Source organism: Apodemus sylvaticus, chromosome 2 (assembly GCF_947179515.1).
Source record: "Apodemus sylvaticus chromosome 2, mApoSyl1.1, whole genome shotgun sequence".
Taxonomy (NCBI): Eukaryota; Metazoa; Chordata; class Mammalia; order Rodentia; family Muridae; genus Apodemus; species Apodemus sylvaticus.
The window spans coordinates 13715984-13735993 of NC_067473.1; the positions used below are offsets into that span (position 1 = coordinate 13715984).

The 20010-nt window shown below is 37.0% G+C and overlaps 1 protein-coding gene across 1 annotated transcript in view; it reads right to left on the minus strand.

The window, feature by feature from the left end:
• Cacna2d1 (calcium voltage-gated channel auxiliary subunit alpha2delta 1) overlaps positions 1-20010 on the minus strand; it is a 445325-nt gene that overhangs the window by 217825 nt on the left and 207490 nt on the right. The window contains exon 4 of the mRNA XM_052173128.1: positions 8947-9006. Within this exon, the coding sequence (XP_052029088.1) occupies positions 8947-9006 (60 nt within the window). The remainder of the gene's footprint in view (positions 1-8946; positions 9007-20010) is intronic.

Genomic DNA, 20010 nt, shown 5'->3' on the forward strand with positions numbered 1-20010 from the left:
TCAGAAAACATCTGAGACCTACAAGAGAGTTTTCTCTGCTCAGATGTAACTAGCCTACCTGCTTTTTCACCTATGTGTTTGGAGAGTGAGACAGTGCCTTAACTTATCGAATCCTCTGTTCTGTAACTAATAAAATCTAATGAAATATTTCCAAGTGGAGCATGCTATTTCAAACAGTTTGAATTCATGATCTCAGTCCATATTCCATGATATTTAACTCAAGAATCAAGTATCTCTTTATTCTTTATAGGTAAAACCTGCAGAAACCATTAACAAACTATAGATGCAGAATGAAACCCTTTGGTGATTATGGTTACAGAAAACACAAAAAATCTTAACAGCACAAATATATCATAGCAATGTAATGGGATCTGTGAAGCATACACACTGAAACAAAAATACAGGTATACTGATTTATCCAAAGCAAATCAACTTTCATGACAATTTCTTCTTTGTGTTTATTAAGCAGTTCCAGGAACCTATGTATGTATCCCAAGAGAAATATATGGCAAAAGCATCAGAGGCAGAAACATAAATGCTCACTACATGTAAAAAAGAAATAATCGAGTTGTAAAAAATTAGGGAGATTTCAAATTTCCCATTGTACTAATTTTTTTTTGCTTGTTTTAAAACTTTTCTTTATCCAAGCCTAGTCTTGCATTCACTGAATACCAGAGGAAGACTCCGAATTTCTAACCGGAGTCTACCCTTCTCTACCCTATAAGCTCTAGAATAACAGGATTGATAGAAAAAGTCCAAGTTCACTTCAAGTTTAGGTGTGGTTCTCTTTTGTCTGAGAGTGTCTCCTTTATATAACCTTGATTGTCATCAAATATTGACCAGGTTGGCCTACAATTTGCAAGCACCTTATCTTCTGAGCCAAGGTGCCTCTCACCAACTCAAATAACTCCTTAATTGTGCCACTATTACGTGGGGGTGGTGATAAGGAAATAACATTTGATATTTAAAATTTAGTAGATGATCAAGACTCTATGTTAGAGAAGTAATAGGAGTAACAATCTTCAAAATGTCTACAGGCAAGTGAAACATGGCAATGAAACAGCCAGCATGCAATACCGTAAATGAGCCAAGAACTCAGAAGAGAGTCCAGGTGGGATTAGACCAGGTGGGTGGAAGGAAGGAAGGAAGGAAGGAAGGAAGGAAGGAAGGAAGGAAGGAAGGGTCTACTGAAAGACAGGAATATATCTACCCATCAGGCTGTATCATATGGTTGAAGGATTGCAATAAATTGATAATAATAAACTTAAGAGTCCACTTTGTTGGGGACAGTTGGTCACACTCCTAAATTTCTACAAAATTATTATCATGTCATCAACTCCAGTAACAAAGCCTAGTTCTATACTTCAAAAAATTATAGAAGAACACGATATTAGACTATCATATAGTTGTTTTTCAACTTAAAATCCAGGCAGGACATTCCTAAGTGACTATTTAGAGAAATCTTCTGGGGTGAATTTCTGTTTGCTCTGATTATTTGGCATCAACTGGATTATTTTTAGTTTCCTTTCATTATGCTGGACAGTATGTTTCCACTTAAAACAATTTACTAAGTCCTCAGTCAACATCATCCACTCTTTTGGGCAGCATTCAATGTCCAAAAGAGTCCTACTGGGACCCTACCTGAGAGTCTGTACAAAGTGCCTGAACTTTATGCTTGGCCCCTTTAGTTAAAAGCTAAAGATTTCCTGGTAGCACCAACCCTTCAGGGAGAAAGGTTTTAGATCATGTGTTTAACTCCTGGAACAGCCTCTCTTTCCCATAGCAATATTAGCAAAGCCATTAACATATCTTTAATTCCACTAAATTGAATCCATTCCAGTATCTAATGTTATTTATCCTCAATACAAAATTATCTCTGGGAATAGAGTTATTGTTCCAGAACTCAACTCAGTCCTTAGAGAGCTCCAGTAAATGACTGTGTGTGTTTTCTCCTACTTCCTGGGTCATGAAGGAGATGCTCCTAACTTACAATTATACCTTCAAAGTGTTTCAAGGTGCTAGGCACATGTACATAACTTGCCTAGCTTAATTTATTACAAATTTTAGGAGCTACAGATAAACAGAGCAAGAGCAACCTCAATGGGAAGCCTAAATATGATAATATAGGCTAAGAGATGACAAAATTTCTTTTGATGCATTCACTTCTTGAAAATCACATGATTGTCTCAGAAGGAGAAGATGGATATCCCCAGGAGACCAAAGGGCATAGGAAGAATGAGGAAGAAATGATATAGAGACTACTTGCAAAACATGTCTTTTCTCATAGAAAAAAAAAAAGGCTTAAATAAATAGGAATGAGTCATTTCCTTCAGGTCCTTTGTTGCACAGCCTAAGTACTGACTTGCAATCCATATTCACTGAAACTAGTTAGGATCTGGAACAGTGTCATTCCATCCATGTCTACACAGTGTTCGCTGTGTCTCCAGCTTAAAGAAATTCCAATGAGGCAAGTAGCCAGGTCAGGAGTGGAAGTTGGCCAGTGCATAACAGGAGGTTAATTCCCATTAAGGGATAGTGTCGACCTGCTTGAGGTCATCTCAGACTAACTTGGAGTTTCTTGAAATATTTTGTATGCAAGACAAATGGACATCTTAGGAGCAGAGGCACAATGACCAAATGGCTCAAGGACACAGTGCATTGATGAGCACAACAGAGCTGAGATCATAAAGAAACAGATAGTTCAAGAGAATATTATTTTGCCAAAACTGCAGAGCCAGTTAGTGTCAGATGCAAAATTTATGTAGATTTGTGTAACTCTATAAGCCCAGTGCTTCATAACAGCTGCGGGTAAATAAATATATTCTAGCATATAAAAGTGCAGTTCAACAAAATTTTTCATAATCTCTTCAGTAATATTGACAGTAAAGTTTACAAGTAAAAACAGATACCCCAATAGTGCAAGTTATTATTTTTTTAATAAAAATATATGCAGGGTATCATCTGTCATGCATTGTGCTAGACTATCTCTGTATTGTGCCAGTCAAACTTCTCAGCCATGGAAGTCTACATTTTAGGAGTAAAAAACGTGGAGAAAAAAATTGCATTGAAAAGCATACAAGCATTAGGAAGTCACATAGAATAGCAAATCTGATATCGGTCAATCAAAGCCATATGGGAATTTCAGGGATGAAAGGAATGAAACAAATCCTTTTAAGAGACTATCAATGATTTACGCTGGGATGTTTATCCCACGTGAACCAACCACTGGACTGGTACTACAATAGTAAACATAGAAAATATTGATTAGGCCAGACCATAAAGCACCATGGATACCCTGAATACAATCATTGATGAGGTTTTGCTCATGAGTCTGCGGACGTGTGCACGTGTGTTTGCAGCTGTGCAGGTGCAGGTACAGGTGTGCGTGCTGGCACCTATGGACAGCCAAAGCTACACTCCAGAGTCTTACTTGATTACTTTCTCTCCTTCACTGAGGCAAGGTTTCAGCTTAACTCAGAGCTTGCTTGTAAGGCTTGTCTTACTTCTCTCCCTGCGGATCCTCTGATTCAATCTTCTGAAGGCCAGAAGGACAAACAGCTGGCAAGCCAGCATAGTATTCTTCAAGTGCATAGAATCTACACGTAGGCCTTTGTGTTTGCATTAGCCAATAGTCTATGCATGGAGGCACATCTCCCATCCCTAGCTGAAGGCTTTTAGTCAATGAAGTCAAAAAGTAAAAGCTATGGAGGTAATTCTGCTGACTATGAATTATATGTAATTTGTAGCCATTTATAATGTTCGTACATGTTCCTCGTCTTTTTCTCTTTGGTCCAAAATTTAAGATAGTGAATCTTTAATTCCACACAAATAAGTACTCCACAAAAATTAAGAAAATTGTTTATATTGTATTATGTAATTAAATATCTGACTTAAAGTTCTCTTTTGACAGCTGTAATTTTGGCACTACCAGGTGGAAGTAATTGACTCCTTAAATATCAACAAGGATGAATTTGGGCACACGCTATGGCTAGAACTTTTAAATATTATAGCAATCTAAGAAATCTCAGTAACTGACTTATCTGCATAATCTCAGTCTCAGCACATGGAGGCAGTAACATGATAGCGTGGAGTCCAGTTGTCCTGTACCGATCCTCAGTGAACTTTCTAACTTCTCATCTATTTGAGTGGACTAAAAGGGAAGGAAAGAATCTTCTTACATAAACCACCATGTAACATCTAAATTTTTACTGTCATGGGCCACGCCACAGTAGTGTCTCAGTGAGGACTGTTTGCTGCTGTGTTCTAAGTTAGACCTTAATGGAAGTAACAAAATGTGTAGTCAGAGTGAATACCAGAAGTGTTATAAAGAGTAAAAGCTATATTTTTTGGCCAGATAATAACTATTTAAAGGTACGGCTTTTTCTTTTCAATGTAAGAATCATGATAGGAGCAGCTATTACCCCAGCTAAGCAATAATTTAAAGCCCACAGTTTTCATAAACTTCTCTGTTGTCTTATACGTTCGTCATGAGCACAAATGCTTAGAAAAAAGCACCAAAATTTAGTTTACTTCTTTTTCATTAAATAGTTTCCTTTCCTGATGTTAGGTAACATTAATTTTATTCTCTGGGTCTTTTTAATCTATTTTTATGATAGGGCAGATTCTTAAAAAGCATCAAATAAACAGTAATTACAAATGGATTTGAATATAGTAATAACATGACAAAAAATATGCAAGCCAAACAACCAGAGGGAAAAATTATGAAAGTCTAAATTGAATCACAGACTGGAATTATTTTGATGATCCATCAAATTCACTTATGAAGACTGCAAGCCATCCTCCAATTTTGAGACACAGAAATTTGTCTTTTCATATCCAGCATGTACAGCAAGTTGTCACAGAGAATGCTGTTTGCCTCTATGTATTAAAGTCAAAACAAGCACAGTATGCTTCCTCATTGCACTAATCGTCTGTGCTATGATTGACATGGATGATATAATTCCATGAAATGAATAGGGACAGATGAAATAATATAGATTGCCTATTTACTCACACAAACACAAATTTTTTGAATGTTATAATGTTAAAGGAACATCTCGATATATGGCTTAGTAAAATCCTGACAATTTCAGAATTAAAGTGGTATTGGAGTACTAAATTAGCCTGATTGACTCAATAACATTCAACTCCACCAGAAAAATTTTCCTCTTCTAATTTATTTTCCCCATGCAACAGAATCTAAAATGGTTCCGCGAATGTTTTATTTACTGGCCAATTTGTAGACATCTCCACTTAGCCTACACACTAACAAGCTGGCACTAATAAGCCATATATAAAGATCCTAGTTATTAAAATACAAATTAGGCCCCCCTTATGTTTATACATGTGTAAGTACAATTAATATTGCAGGCTTAGTTGGAAACAAAATTGCTTTAGTTAACCAGCCGTTGCAACGCAATCAAATGAGATCTCAGATGCAATTGGAAAAGATCTGTTTGGTGGAAATAATAGAAACTATTTCATGCGGAACAATTAGTTTACCAAGCTTGCGCCCTCCACCTCCATGCACCTGCCCTTCATCAAATGATTTGTCCATCTTAAGTGACAGGATATGCCTCCTTTAACACCCATAAGTTGCATGGAGGCCCGCCAGACAGACACAGCTGGAAGGTGTAGCTTATTTACAAATATTGGTTTGAACTTGTAAATGCAGGACCACATAAATTTTAATCTAGTTAGAGTGTGTGCCCTTTGTTCCCTCCCTAGTTATTAGCAGCATGTGCCAAACAGCAGAGCTGGCTGGCCAGTTGTTCCGTTGCTGTTGCTTGTGTATTCATGTGGGGATGAAACGGAGCTGAGGGAGAGTGAATTACCAGAGCCCCTTCCTGTTGCCAGCACTTCCTGCTCTGCCTTTTGTTCTTGCTGTTTATGTGATTTCTCTACTTTACACAGCAGGGGATGCTAATCAAGTTTTGCCTAAGTAATATTAATGAAACTTGCCAACTTACACTTGAGGGAAGAAGCAGAATATTATATTTCCTTTTGAAATGTTAATGCAGCTTTTAGGAAACTCTTTCTGCCTTCTAAATCGCCTCACTAAATATCTACTTCACTGGTGAAAATAGTCAAGTGCCTTCGATGATAAAAGAATTGTAAAGTGTAAAAGAAGGACATTTTGGAATGTTATATTTAAACCCAATTTAAACATTTTCAAGTGCTTGCTTAAACACTGACAAAACTTGGCAACTGTTTTGGGTGCTTTATCAAAACAGAGAACTGCTGTTGATTATGTTTAATCACCAACCAATTTGGATGTTATTCTCAACTTAAAGGGCTGATTTAGCTTGATACATCTACAAATTATAGAACTATCTATTTTTTAGAAAAGGTAATAGGAGGAGACTGTTTGACTTCACTGCTTTTTAATTATTGGAATCTAAAACTTTACAAGTTTAGTTCAGGTTGTAATCTCCAGGCATAGAAATCTGCACAATTTTGACGTTCTATCCCATCATGGTCTCCCTAAGAGGAGGCTGATGTGTACTCTTAGTTAAAATGTAAGGTTGGGCAGTACAGCAACCCTCAAGCCTGCAAATTATGGATAGATGGGCGCCCTGCAAACAGGAGGCACTGTCCTCCAGGAAGTGTGTGCAGGAAAAAGGAATGCACAGGTTTTCCTTTCAGAGTCTCTTTTCATGATAATACGGTACAAATACATCCCAAATGCATCCCATAACGCAATGGGAACTTAAAAATAAAGTTTTCTCAAGAATTCTCCACATAGTATTATCTGATAGGAACATTTAATCCTGGGTAAACAATTTATTTTCTGTCCATTTAAAATTTAGTAACAGCTTTTTTATCATTACGAACACATTTGTTATCCTGAATGACATGTTCTAACAGTGTTCCCTACCAGTCACAGTCACTATAGTATGGAATAGAAGTAGCAATTCTATCTATAAAAAAATTGATATCTCACAAAGAAGAGCCCAACATGAAATTCTTGGCACTTCAACATTCAACTGGTGTCATGTTGGAAATGACTAAAATAGGCAAAATGTTGGAATGCTTTCCAATTGATGATATTGTAGATACATAAACTATGCTATTCAAGTAGCACACGTTGAATGTTTTGAGGTAATTCATTCTCACCTAAAGAGAAATAAAATGCATTGCTAAAATGAGGAATTAGCATCAATGAGACCTGTAGCCAACAGTTCACAGCATATCTGAGAAAGAAATCTGTCTAGATAAACAGAGCTACTGACTAAATACAACAGCAATGGTAAAGAAGCGATTAGGTTAAGCCTATGCCAAGTCTTTAGTTTTTAAAAAGAACCTAAAATACTAAGTGACCTAACAAAAGATTTTTTTGTTCCCCAAAGAGAGAAAGGTTTAGAGAAAAGTTACATTACAGAGGAAGACTGTGAGATATAGATGATCCTTGGAGTTCTAACTACCCAAGATTCAAATGCAACCACCAGCAATTGCGCTATAACAACACACAGATACAACCTAGTTTTATGTTTATGATATGTCATCTTTAAATGAAAAACAGACAGTAAGAAAATGTTCCATGCATATAAATCACCAAGGGTATTTGTTTGAGTCCTGTGTCTTTAAGTTATATTCAAGAAACACAATTTTAAGGTCATTTCCCTTCTCTCAAAGATATTAACTGCATGCTAACCACCTCATTCCAAAAGCTCATGTTTGTCAGTGTTCAAAGTGCTTGTTATTTTTACTTGCTCAACATTTTTTTCATATATCGCCCGTGACAATCTGACCTTTATTAACCTAACCATGACAAACAACCATGATTAATCCAATATCTACTAAGACCCCAACAATCCAGTCAATATGATCAATTCACTGAGAAAAGTCAAATAAGATGGTGGCTAAATAGGCTCACTACATAACAGATTGTTTGATACAAATTAGTAAATAAATAAGAAAGATCAGATGTCGAGCAAGGAAACTCATAAAAAAATCCTGCTATTTAAATTAGATTCCTTCCATATAAAATGAACAAGGGAAGACATAAACACAAAGTACTGACACTCCTTCCCAGCCCTAGGGTGCACAGGTTTCTGAACTGTAAGCTGAAACCTTTTCAAGTAAGATCTCAGAAACTACCATTAACTGGTTTTCACACTCTAACCCTCTTTGAAATAGTATCAATGGACTGAAGGAAGATTACATGTCAAAAATAAATTGTCTGGAGTTCATCAGCAACTGGAGACGGAAAACATCTCCGTTATTAATTTAGGCATGAAATGCATTACAGAAAAACCTTAGGTGACAATTTGAGATCAACTTCTTTCACTGGCTATTATACTGGATGGGTAATGAAAAGTTCACCATTACAGGGAGGGTTTCTGTAATGCTGTACAATTAACCAGCATGCCTTAGAACACAAATGTTAGATCTCCCATTTTCTTTTTTATTTAATAAGCTAACGCCAGCTGGCATGTCCAGAAGTAGTCCGGAGGAGGAGGAGGAGGAGGAGGAGGAAGAAGAAGAATGCTTCCAGCAAAACAGAAACAAATCAAACCATAAGAGCTTAATGCTTGCATACACACTTCGCTCACTTCCCACACCAACACAATTACAAACTATGAGTCTCCTCTTACAAGCCAGTTACATGCAAACTGGCTTTCAAAATAACTATGACGATTACTCAGAAAGCAGGATTCAATGTTGTTTTAATGTATTTTCGAATGCCTATAAGGATGTAAGAAGATATAAATGTATTTTTCTTTCTTTTCTTGTACATGAACATGAGCATGAATATTCCAGCTAACTTAATGGGTCCTGATTACTTACAGAAGAATAAAATAGATCTTGGCAGTTTGGGGTCAAATTTGTATAAAACTCTAAAAATCCATCACTGAATATATTGCAATGTGACCAAAACTATGCAAACAAAAAACTGATTAACTTAAATGAAGTGATTATAAAAAAAAAAAAAAGGGTCCTTACTGCAAAATCTTCTCTCCATTGGTGGGCTGCTTGGACTTTCTCTGCCTCCATAGCCAGGCGCTGAAAGAGAAATGGTAAATCTTAGATGCATGTGACATTGGCTACAGGAACATGGAATTATACCATAACACACTACCTGTCAGCACTCAGTATTATAATTAGGGCATGAAAAGCAATAGACAACACTTATTTATGGTTCATAGATGGCAAATCAGTTACCAATCTAAGCTAGTAAAGCGGATGCTACAGCAGTAAATAATCTATTGTTCTTAAATACAACTGTGAACCTGACTCTCTTGTTTTAATCAGAAATGAGTGTTTTCCTTCAAGGAAGTATATTTCAACTTTAAAAAAAAAATTTCAATGGAGTGAAGATACTATACTGATTGGAGTATAATCCTGTTCTTAGTAAGCACTACCAAATATTTCAGTCAGTTGAAGAGAAGGATGTTAATAGATCTACAGATAAAGAGTTTGGGATTTCCTATTTGCTGGATGTATTCCTAGATTTTTGAAAGATGATTTTAAAGACTAAAGCCAGAATGCACACATATGGAAACAGTTTCATTTCACCTCTAAAGCACACATTTGGAAATGGCTTCCTTTCACCTTCTTATATTATGATGAAGTACGCAGGAAGTGTAAGGCTGCTTCATTGACTTCAGGTATGTTTAAGCTGAATTATAGGGGCAGATATAGCACACACTTAACATCAAATACATTTTGAATATAAATGTATTAAATTCACTTATAAATAGACAAATAGCAGGTTAGACTTTGGGAAAATATTAGTCAAGAAGTGGTTTTGTAATTTGTGTTACACTTTCTAAGTAATATTTGCTGGTATTTACAATTCCTCTGAGTCAAGTCTATGTCAAATTGTCCAAGCATCCCTTTGGCCACTCTTTACATTAGCATGCAGGTTTTTATCCTTTAAGTTTAACACTACAAATGTCCATATTTCTAAGCTATTGCATATGCCTTACCAATGACTATGTAATATATAAATATAATATATAATACATATCGTATGTTTGTATAATATATAAATATAATTAATATAAGAGACTCAACTCCTTGGTCCTTTGATTTCCTCATGTGTGTCCTGGAACATGGGTGCCTGAATACACACACAATTTAAACATAGATTTTTATAACATAAAGGACATTTATTGTGAGAGTATGAAAAATTTTAGAAACCTAAAGCTAGCAAGTTAAATGTATAAAAAAAGACATGTATTTTAAAAAGTTGAAGTACAAAAGTTGCTAAATTTTATTTTCTCTGCTTAAAATACAAAATTAGGAACTCATTAAAAATATACTCCTATTATATTTTTATTCATAAAGAAAAAATGAAACTTTAATCAAGTTTCATAAATGTTCCAAATGCTGACTTTTAAGATAGTCTGTGTTATAACTAGCACATTCACTAACTGCTCTTTCTAGTGGCAAAAGACCAGAAGGTCATTACTTATAGAAATTGACATGCCTTCCAGACACTAGCAAGCCTCTAATTAACTTCTGTTCCAGTCAAGTGACATTTTAAAAGCCAATAATCTACCACTGAATGCCATAGGGAAATTGCACTAAGACTAATAAAATCCCTATCTAATAAAATATGAATATTTTACAGTTAGCCAATTTCCATGTCTACAGCTGGATATATGGGTATGTCCTATAACAACTGCTTATTTACAAAGAAAGAAAACATAATTATGAAATTGGTATCACCAGTCTTAGAAGTCATGAGGCAAGATCCCTTCTTCCTTCATAATCAGCAGGTAAAAACAGGGACTAAACCTCTAGGACCCCAATAACTAGCTAGAAGAAAGGGACCAGAGTCTGCTTTCTGGCCATAAGTGGAGACATGGCATTGTAAACTAGCTGGAAGGTCCTGGGCTCATCCAACCTTTAGCATTGTGCTAATCTACACTTTAGCACTTGGTAATCTACTATACTTATGTGCAGGAACCACCCAATTCAGTTACAAAAAGGGGGAGGTAGAAATTGCAAAATAAAGTCTCATAATGATCTAAGTAAATTTATGATTTTGCAGAAGGATGGACAGGGCTGTTACATTATTATTGTTTACCCAGGAGCTCTTTAGTAAAAATCCAGAACACTAAAAACTTCCATCAACCGGGCTGATACCCACTTGGATAGGAAATTGTATAAAGGAGAACTCTGAAAGGCTGAAGAAGGACTGTTATGAGTGACACCAGGATGGAATCTTTAGAGAGATCAAAAAATTAAAATTAAAAAATCCAGGAACAATATTAACACCTGCCTAAAATAAATGTAGGTTGGCACAATGGCTTTCTCAACCCTTGAGAGTGTTCCGCTCTGCTGTGTGATACCCCTATCTTCTACACTTCGCTCTGAGTATCTTGTGTGGGTTCTTTTGCCTGAGATCAAAGGGCTGGGATGGAGGGTAAGGAAGCATGTAACCCATACTGAACACTAAATAAAAAAGCACCTGGCCCATCAAGAGCGACTGAAGGAGGATACCTGCCCCGGCTCGTGAGCATCGCCAACTACGTCTCCTCCTATTTAGCTTTGTTCTTGCACTTTCAGCCTCTCTGAGTTGACGTTGTATTCCTGGAAAAGCAGAACTTACTGACTTGGTACACATCTCTGTGACATGGGTTCAAACAGCATCCAAACATTGAGCATTCCAAACACATTTCATCCAGGTGGGGGCAGTTACCCATGACAGGAAGTTTAAGGCACTAGCTAGAGCAGCAAAGGCACCTTCCTAACAATCAGCTTGATCTCTTCAAGAAAGGACAGTTTTAACTTCCCAAGGATGACCTTACAAAAGCAGAAGCCAGACAGGCAATGAACAGCTAGAGCTTTATTTGACCAGTATGTCTTAGCTCCACATACTTCTTTATCCATTGCTCCAATTCTTTCTTTCCTAGAACCAAAAGTACATCTCAGTACCCAAAAAATGAACTTGAGGTCCCCAGACCCCTTTATACTTTGGCTCTAAAAATTCCATTTCCAATGCATAAAGAGAAATGTTGAGTTTAATTCTGTTTATACTATGACAAAGCAGAGAAGGTCACCTAAATGGCCTTATTCAAAATGAATGAGGAAATCATTTATATATAACTTGATGTATTTAAGATTTACATATCCCTGTCTGCATTGATTTGCACATTAAAATAAACAAACAAACAATTAAAATAAAAACCTTAAAGATGATTTTTACAGACACAGTTTTAACAAAGCAGACTGGTCACTAAGCCTTCCGGCCCTGAAGGTCAAGCTCATTGTACAATGCCAGTTTTTAGTTTCCCATAATTCCATCAAAAGTCATATCATTAAGACACTCAGAGTGTACATAAAGACATTGTTGGATCAACACTAAAGCAATGACAGAAACTGATTTTTTTCAGGTTAAATGAAAACCAAAATTGCAACATAAAATCATAAAATAAACTAGTTTAGGAGCAGTCTTTACAAAGTCATCCTTCAAATGCAATCAGATTATCATTAAGAGTGAGGAAGCATTTGATATGTGGTGGTCTGCAGGGACCAGAACAAAATCCAAGCAAGCAGACTTGAAGCAGCTTATCAGATGAGAGAAAGGCCAGCTCCCTTGGAGGTCTATTCATCCCCATCCTTCACACTGTCATATCTGCATCTTTTCCACTGGCATTGAATTCTGAAATATGACATGGAACTCAAATAAAAGAAGTAGAGGTATATTGAAAAGAGACTGCCCTATCATTCCAATCAGTAATATTCAAATATATTTCCTCTTACAAAAATAGTATTTTCTACATTTCTAAGTATTCTGCTTCCTGGGCTATGAATTAACGTTAGGATAGCTTTTTTTGTTTTGTTTTGTTTTTCAAAAGAACTTTTGAGAACAATCAAGCAATCATAAGCATTTCTTTAAAGAGCTTTGAAAACAAAATATGAGGCAGCACAGGGCTGTTCATTTAAGACTCCAAGGCCGCTGAGATTCAAATTTAAATAGGCAGTGTTGACTCAGAGAATCCATTCAAACAAGTTCTGAAACGATGCCTTTGACAGTGTAGATCAAGATTTTTCTCTTTAATAAAGGGCAACAGATATAAAGACCAGGCTAATTCAAGAAAATATGCATTTTATGAGATTTTGATTAATGTTCAAACAGTTAATACCCAATAAGGGTTGGCAATTGCTGTACTGTACCTGTATTGACAATCTAATTATCACTCTAATGGGTTTTACTAATTCTCATTAAAAGCTTCTTATAGGACCAGGGCACACATTTGAATGGCCTAATAAAAGGTTTTGAAAACAGCAGATTAGGGTGAAAGAACACACTTCCAAATCCTGAAAAAAAGTGCACAGGCTTTGTGTCAGAGGATGGTGGTATGGTGGGGCTTCTGGTTGTGCAATTAAGCGATGAAGTTAACTGTCTTCAGCATCTCAGATATTTGTGTACTTTACTACACACACACACACACACACACACACACACAGAGAGAGATTATATATATATATATATATATATATATATATATATATATATATATATATATGGAAATCTATAGTGTCATTTCCATTCCAACCTCATGAACACAATTTTATAGAATAGATTGTTAGAGCTGCAGTCATTGAAGACCATTTTAACATGTTAATATGAATAAAATGAATAAAAATTCCTCATCTGTGCCTACATTTCCTGTTTCTTCCTGTAGAAAAGCTCACATCTATAAAAACATTGAAACAGGCTTTTATAAGCGATTTGAGTGAGAAAAAAAAAAGACCCAAAACACTGATTCCTTATTTGAGTAGTTAAAGCCCAATGGAAGCCTGGCATCTCGACATGATACAGAGGTGGCATTATCCCAACCTTGCAGCTACCTTACCCTGGAGCATTGTCAGATTTGGGGAGAGTTTACAAGATGTAACAAGGACACATTTCATCCAGACAAAAGGTTTTTACTAACACTGAAGCACACTGGATGACTGAAATTGTCCTTCATTTTGGGGGTGAGGGAGCAAAGCTGTAATTTTTAAGGAATTAGGAAGAAGGGGAAATCTTATACCATTAGGAAGCAGGCTTAGTTGATATGTGACCTGTGTTCCATGACTTACGTAAGGGAGCAGAGCATGAAGACATAGGCTATGTGACAGGAGTCACTCATTCTCTCTCTGGGGAGGGATGTGAGGTTGGTTAGTTTGTAAGTCATGCAAAGCAACAATGGTATGGTACTTCTGAACTTGAACTGCAGGGTGGGCTGCTCATGGGGCATGCTTAGGACCTGGTTACATGAGAGGGCCTGGCTCTCTAAGAGCAGAAGTGATAATCTTTCAGAAGCGAGCTTGGTGCTGAGGGTCAGAGGGGTGTGTACTCCTTAGCCACACCTTCCAGAAGCAGAACTGAGATGACCAGAACCACACCGCACTCCATGAGGACACCTCATCTGTGGGCACCTCTTACTCTGTTGTTTGATTCTTCCTCTCTTTAAACCTAAAGGCCATGTTAGGACCTTAAAGGCAGACTTTGAAGGTGCAGTAAATAAAACCCCTGTCTATACTTTTCCCCATTAATGCTATCTTTAATTGTCAGATCAGAATGGGTAGCTGAGTCTTGCTTGAGACTCGGCCTTGATGAAAAAGTCTAGTGTCAAAAAAATGGGTCAAAATATACTTTTTTCCATAAAAAGCATAATATTGGGATTCATGTACTTTTAATTATTTCTTTCTTCATTTTGTAAAATCAGCAATAAACTGCTACCTAGAAAGAACTTTCACCCCTATATTCTATTGTTTTTGATAAAGAAAAGAACCCAGCAAAGAGAAGATAAATGTAAACACCAACCCAGCCACAAACCCTGTCTGTAAAATATGCCAGGGCAATGGTGGCACAGAATGTTTGGGAGTTACCAACCAATTTCTTATTTGGCTTAAGGCCCAGCTCACCTGTGCTCAACACTGGTTGGTAACCAAAAACCAGAAACTAGATAGCCCAGAGTCCTAAGGTAAAACAAAGAACTACTCATAAAAAAAAGAAAAGGTAACAATAACAAGATTCTTGATGATATTCTTCTATATTCATAGAGCGGTACCTCAGCCATTATCACAGATGCTTCCTCCTGCTTGACATTAAGCAGAGAAAGAGAGAGACAGACAGACAGAGACAGAGACAGACAGGCACAGAATGCTCTCAATCTGCCACTTAAGCAAGGTTATTTAACCAAAGACATCATCCTTGGCTGCTATGCCTTTTCAATCCAAACTTTACAAGTAGGCCTAAGGGATATTTCTGTTTCATTTATACTTGGTTAGAAAATTTTTCAGAGTTTTTGCTTTTGTTCAATGATATAAAACAGGGATATTATGGGATTTTTTCATTTTTTTAAAATCAGGGAAATTCTAAGACCTAAAGTGCATGGTAATGCAATCAAAAGTAAATTAAAAGTAATCTCCAATACTAAGAAATTCTCCTAAACTCTGATAAACAACAGTTTATCTTCAGGTGTTCAACAGAAAAAGGGATTATGTAAATCAGTAGATAATTTTCTTTAATTTTAAATTTGTAAAAGGCCAACTAACTAGAGAGAAAATATGGTACATTTTAGTTATTTGTGTCAACTCAAATACTTTAGCACATCTATAACTATTTAAAGGGAATTCAGAGACAATTATCTACTTAATAAATAATTACTATTGATTAATTTAAGCCAAGCCATTTAATGCATCCTAACTGTTGAGCTGAAATGTAAGGATGCAAAACTCACTGAATAATTTCCCATTGTTAAAATGACAAATTGTGTGAAATAAAGATCCCACACAACTGTGGTAGTTTTCTTTATTGGTGTACCATTTCAGAAGCCATAATATATGCAAGACATGAGAGGGAAATTTGCTCAAACCGTGCAAATCATCAATTTATTTTTCTAATTGTAACTATGTAAAATAAAGCTTTGGAATGGAGCTTCTGGGATCCTGTTGTATAGATTTCAGCCTCGATCTGTCATGCTCAGTAAGTGCTTTTGAAATTAACCACAAGGCTTCAAGTCTAATCTCAGGGTTGTAATTAGCTCTGAGCGATTGGCAGACACTTAGAAAACTGAAGCCAGGGTAAAGGAGATTTCCTTTGGGGAGAAAAGCAGAGCCTCTCTTAGCAGCAAGAAAACAAATGATGTACAACAGAAGACTGCATCATCTTCCTTCTGTTCCATGGTACAAGTCATAAATAAATAAATAAATAAATAAATAAATAAATAAATAAAACATTAACAGAGCGAATGCAATTTTCACATCAGGTACGTGCCTGGCCCCCTGTAAAGAATCACTGATTAACCACCTTGGTCCTCTAACCAGGGATGCCAGTCCCACTACTGTTCCAAGATTCTGCTACCTATGTGGGTCAATTCTGTCACTCAAGCTCACCATGGCACACCTTCCCTTCAGATGAGACTTGAGAAAACTCTTCTTGTGTAGTGTGTTTTAAGGATCACAGTCATTCAGTTAATACCACTCCGTCAGAAACACTAAGTAGAAAACAATTTGACTGAAACCAACAAAAGCCACTGTCCTGCATGATGCCACACCTGTCCACTATTATGACACACATCAGGCTGTTCCCAATCTCCCCTCTAAATGACCACAAGTTCCTTCCAGTCCTCCCATGTCTGAATACCTTCTATGTCTTTTGCCATGTATGGTCGGCAAGCCTATGATCACTGTGTGTGTGGAAATGTAGAGATAAGGACTTTCAGACTTCCACAAGATTGATAACTAAGTTCAGAGAAGCACCATCATTTATTACATGACACTTTGAAATGCCAGATATTGATATGACCTTCTCGTCTCAAAACGTATCTTCCTATGTAACAAGCATATTTCCCAATAAATACATCATCATTTAATTTTTCAAAATGTTAAACTACCTGAATATTACACGAACATTTAAAAAGGGTGGTATTTCACCAAGATACAGGACAGATTGATGCAAGGTCTGCTCCTCAGCAAGTCCAGTCCTTAGTCCTACTAAAAACTGATCCAGACTTCTATACAGCTGATATAGAATGTCAAAGTATTTATTTGAGAAGACAATACTTCCAGAGACAGCAAATAGCTATAATGTTAATACCAATGGCCTTCCAACTTTTGCTTATCAACAGATTGTATACAAATAAATTCAGTGTTGTGAGTTGACTATATTATCACTATGTGACCTCTTCTTTACCTATTTTGGACTAACTTGATCTGTGAGTAACTATAAAAACAGTGCTAACACACACACACACACACACACACACACACACACACACACACGGCCAAAAACACTCAAATACACAAAATAATATATTTAATTTTAAAATAAGTTTACTAAACTTATAAGCTTCTGAACTGTTTTGGCTAGCACTCTCTTAATCAGTTCCAAATTCAGTTGCCATGTTGGAAGATATTTCTATACAGGACTCTCATGTGATTTTATTATGTTAATGGACTCAGAAAGACTGTATTTTTTTAAAGTATTTACACAGCAAATTTTGTTGTAAAGGGGAGTGACTTCCTTCAAAGTAGAGGATATGCTAGTGTGTGAAACAGAGAAATAAAGATAATTCTGTGAGGCAAGTTATATAGGTGTGCAGGCTGGCCCGTCTGGAAGAAGAGGATTTCCTCAAAGGAAAGCAGGTTGTCACAAGTCTAGAATTCATGCACTTAGACTGCTGAGGCAGGAGAAATTCAAAGACTTCAATCCTAGTATTCAATACATAACAGCTTCAACACAATCATGGGCTGCATAAGACTCTAAACAAACACACAAGTAGTGAATGGAAGATAGATGCTTTCTAAGTTCAGGTTTGAGCAGCTACCTGCCCGAATGCCTCCTGAGCTGGGAGTCAGGAGTAAGTAAGACAGATAGAATCCACACTGCCTACTGGGTTGGTGTCTACTGTTTTGGCTTGAGAGTCTCCCGCATCTATGGAATCTAGGTTGGCTGCTCCATTAGCATTTACTAGAACTATTAAACCAATATGCATCTATCATATTATCTTATGACTTACTACCATGTGGTTGTATTGTTTGTATTTAAATCCTCCCCATTTAGCCTTTCATTTCTCTTCAGAGCAGTGGTTCTCAACTTTCCTAATACTGAAACTATTTAATATGGTTCTTCATTTTGTGGTGACTCCCCCTAACCATAAAATTATTTCTTTGCTACTTCATAACTGCGATGTTGCTACTTCCATCAGTCACACTTTAAATATCTGATATTCAGGATATTTGATCTGCCGACCTGAAGTGGGTCACGACCCACAGGCTGAGAACCACTGCTTTCAAGAGGCGAGATGCCTACCTACATCACTACCCTAGCAGAGGTCTGACCAGAAGCATTAGGGATTCAGATTAGGATTCAATGTTGGCATGTCTGTCAGGTGAGGTGCAAGAAGATGGCAAAAACCAGATTTATAAAACAAAATCAATTCCATATTTGCAGATCCCAGGGAGATGAATGATCACCAGGAGACCAACAGGATGCCTGGAGATTACAGGGCCTTCCCAAGCAAGAATAAGGAAAGCCTGTGTGACTCAGTATTCCATAGGGCTCAAGGGTCCCTGCATTGGGCTTTCCCCTGGGGAGTGGGCTGGGTGAACCCAGGCTAAGTTACTTATATGAGTCTGCCCTTTTACCATTAAGCTTGTTCTGATGACCAGGGTGAAACATGCTGGGTGTTCAGGATATGAGCAAAAGAACAAGTGTCAAGTGCCACATCCTAAACACGAGCACAAAGAAGACAGCGTATAAATGGGTTACAAACACTCCTGGTGGACGTGGTGGATGTGCTGGTACTACAACAGCTTCAACAGGTTCAAACGCATCATATCTGATTGTGTCTGCTCTTATAGGACACAGGCCCTTCTGCTTCCAGACTCTCAGTCCCCTAACTGGTACAGCCATTGTCTTCAGTACGTCTTCAATATGTCCCACACATCTGTCAAAGAACTCAATGTGTCTAAACAGTACTCAATGTTCATCCAGGCCAAGTATGACAGAGATACTAGGGAATTCCTTACACCTGAACATTCTCCTGTCCTACCATCGACATGTTTAGCCTGCAGCTCTTGGAATGAGTCCTGTCACTCTGAGATCTAAACATCTACATTCATTGAAAAGTGACTAACAGCCTTCTAAAGCCAATGTCCGCAGCATGCTACAATGGGAAAACTTATTATCTTTAGTGCAAATTCTCAAAGCTGTGGGAAATAAAAGGGCAAAAGCAAACTGTTTCTTCTAACGCTCTGGATTTGAAAAATAAAACTTGAAAATAAAGCATATTGGAAATGAGTGTGTGAAGCAAAAACCACTGGTTGCATGTGTGCCAACACAGAAATGCAATCAGGCCTTAAGCTCACACTTTGGGTGTGATAGTAGCTTGAGAAACTTTGTCTCTGAAACAGTTATCTTTGATTTGAAAACAGTAAAACTAGGAGGACAAGGATCTTGCTGTAGACACAAAACACGTAGATATTACCATAGCACATTACCACCAAAGTGGTACACAGTGATTGTTACAACCAAATGTGCACAGGGATTTGTAGGTGTTTTATTAAAGTCTCCATGTTCTAACCATTGCCTTCAGCTCTTAGAACACTGTGTTATCGCAAGTGAATGTTTTCACAGTTGTTACATGTGAACTTACATAGGTAAATACAGAACTGAATATGAACAAACAAAAAGCGGTTAATGGGGAGGGTTGGTAACATGAGCGTCCATCTAATTTATTATTAAATCTATGATGACAGGACCATAAAGAGCCATTCATTTTCTCATATACCTTTCAAGACGTTATTATCCATTAAGAATTGGCCATTATATTTCTCTAATAACAAGTTAAGGCTTTTAAAACTGCTTGAATTTCTAGCTCTCAACTCCTACAACAGAGTGATGTTACAATCTCCCACTGTCCCTCCATTGCTTCAACATTTGAGGCGATTAGCTACTATGTGTATAAAGACACAGAGAAGGGCAAGAATATCAGAAAGCACTGCTTCGGCTATTGGATACAATTCTCACACGGGTTTTTGCTTTCTGTGGCAGTTTCG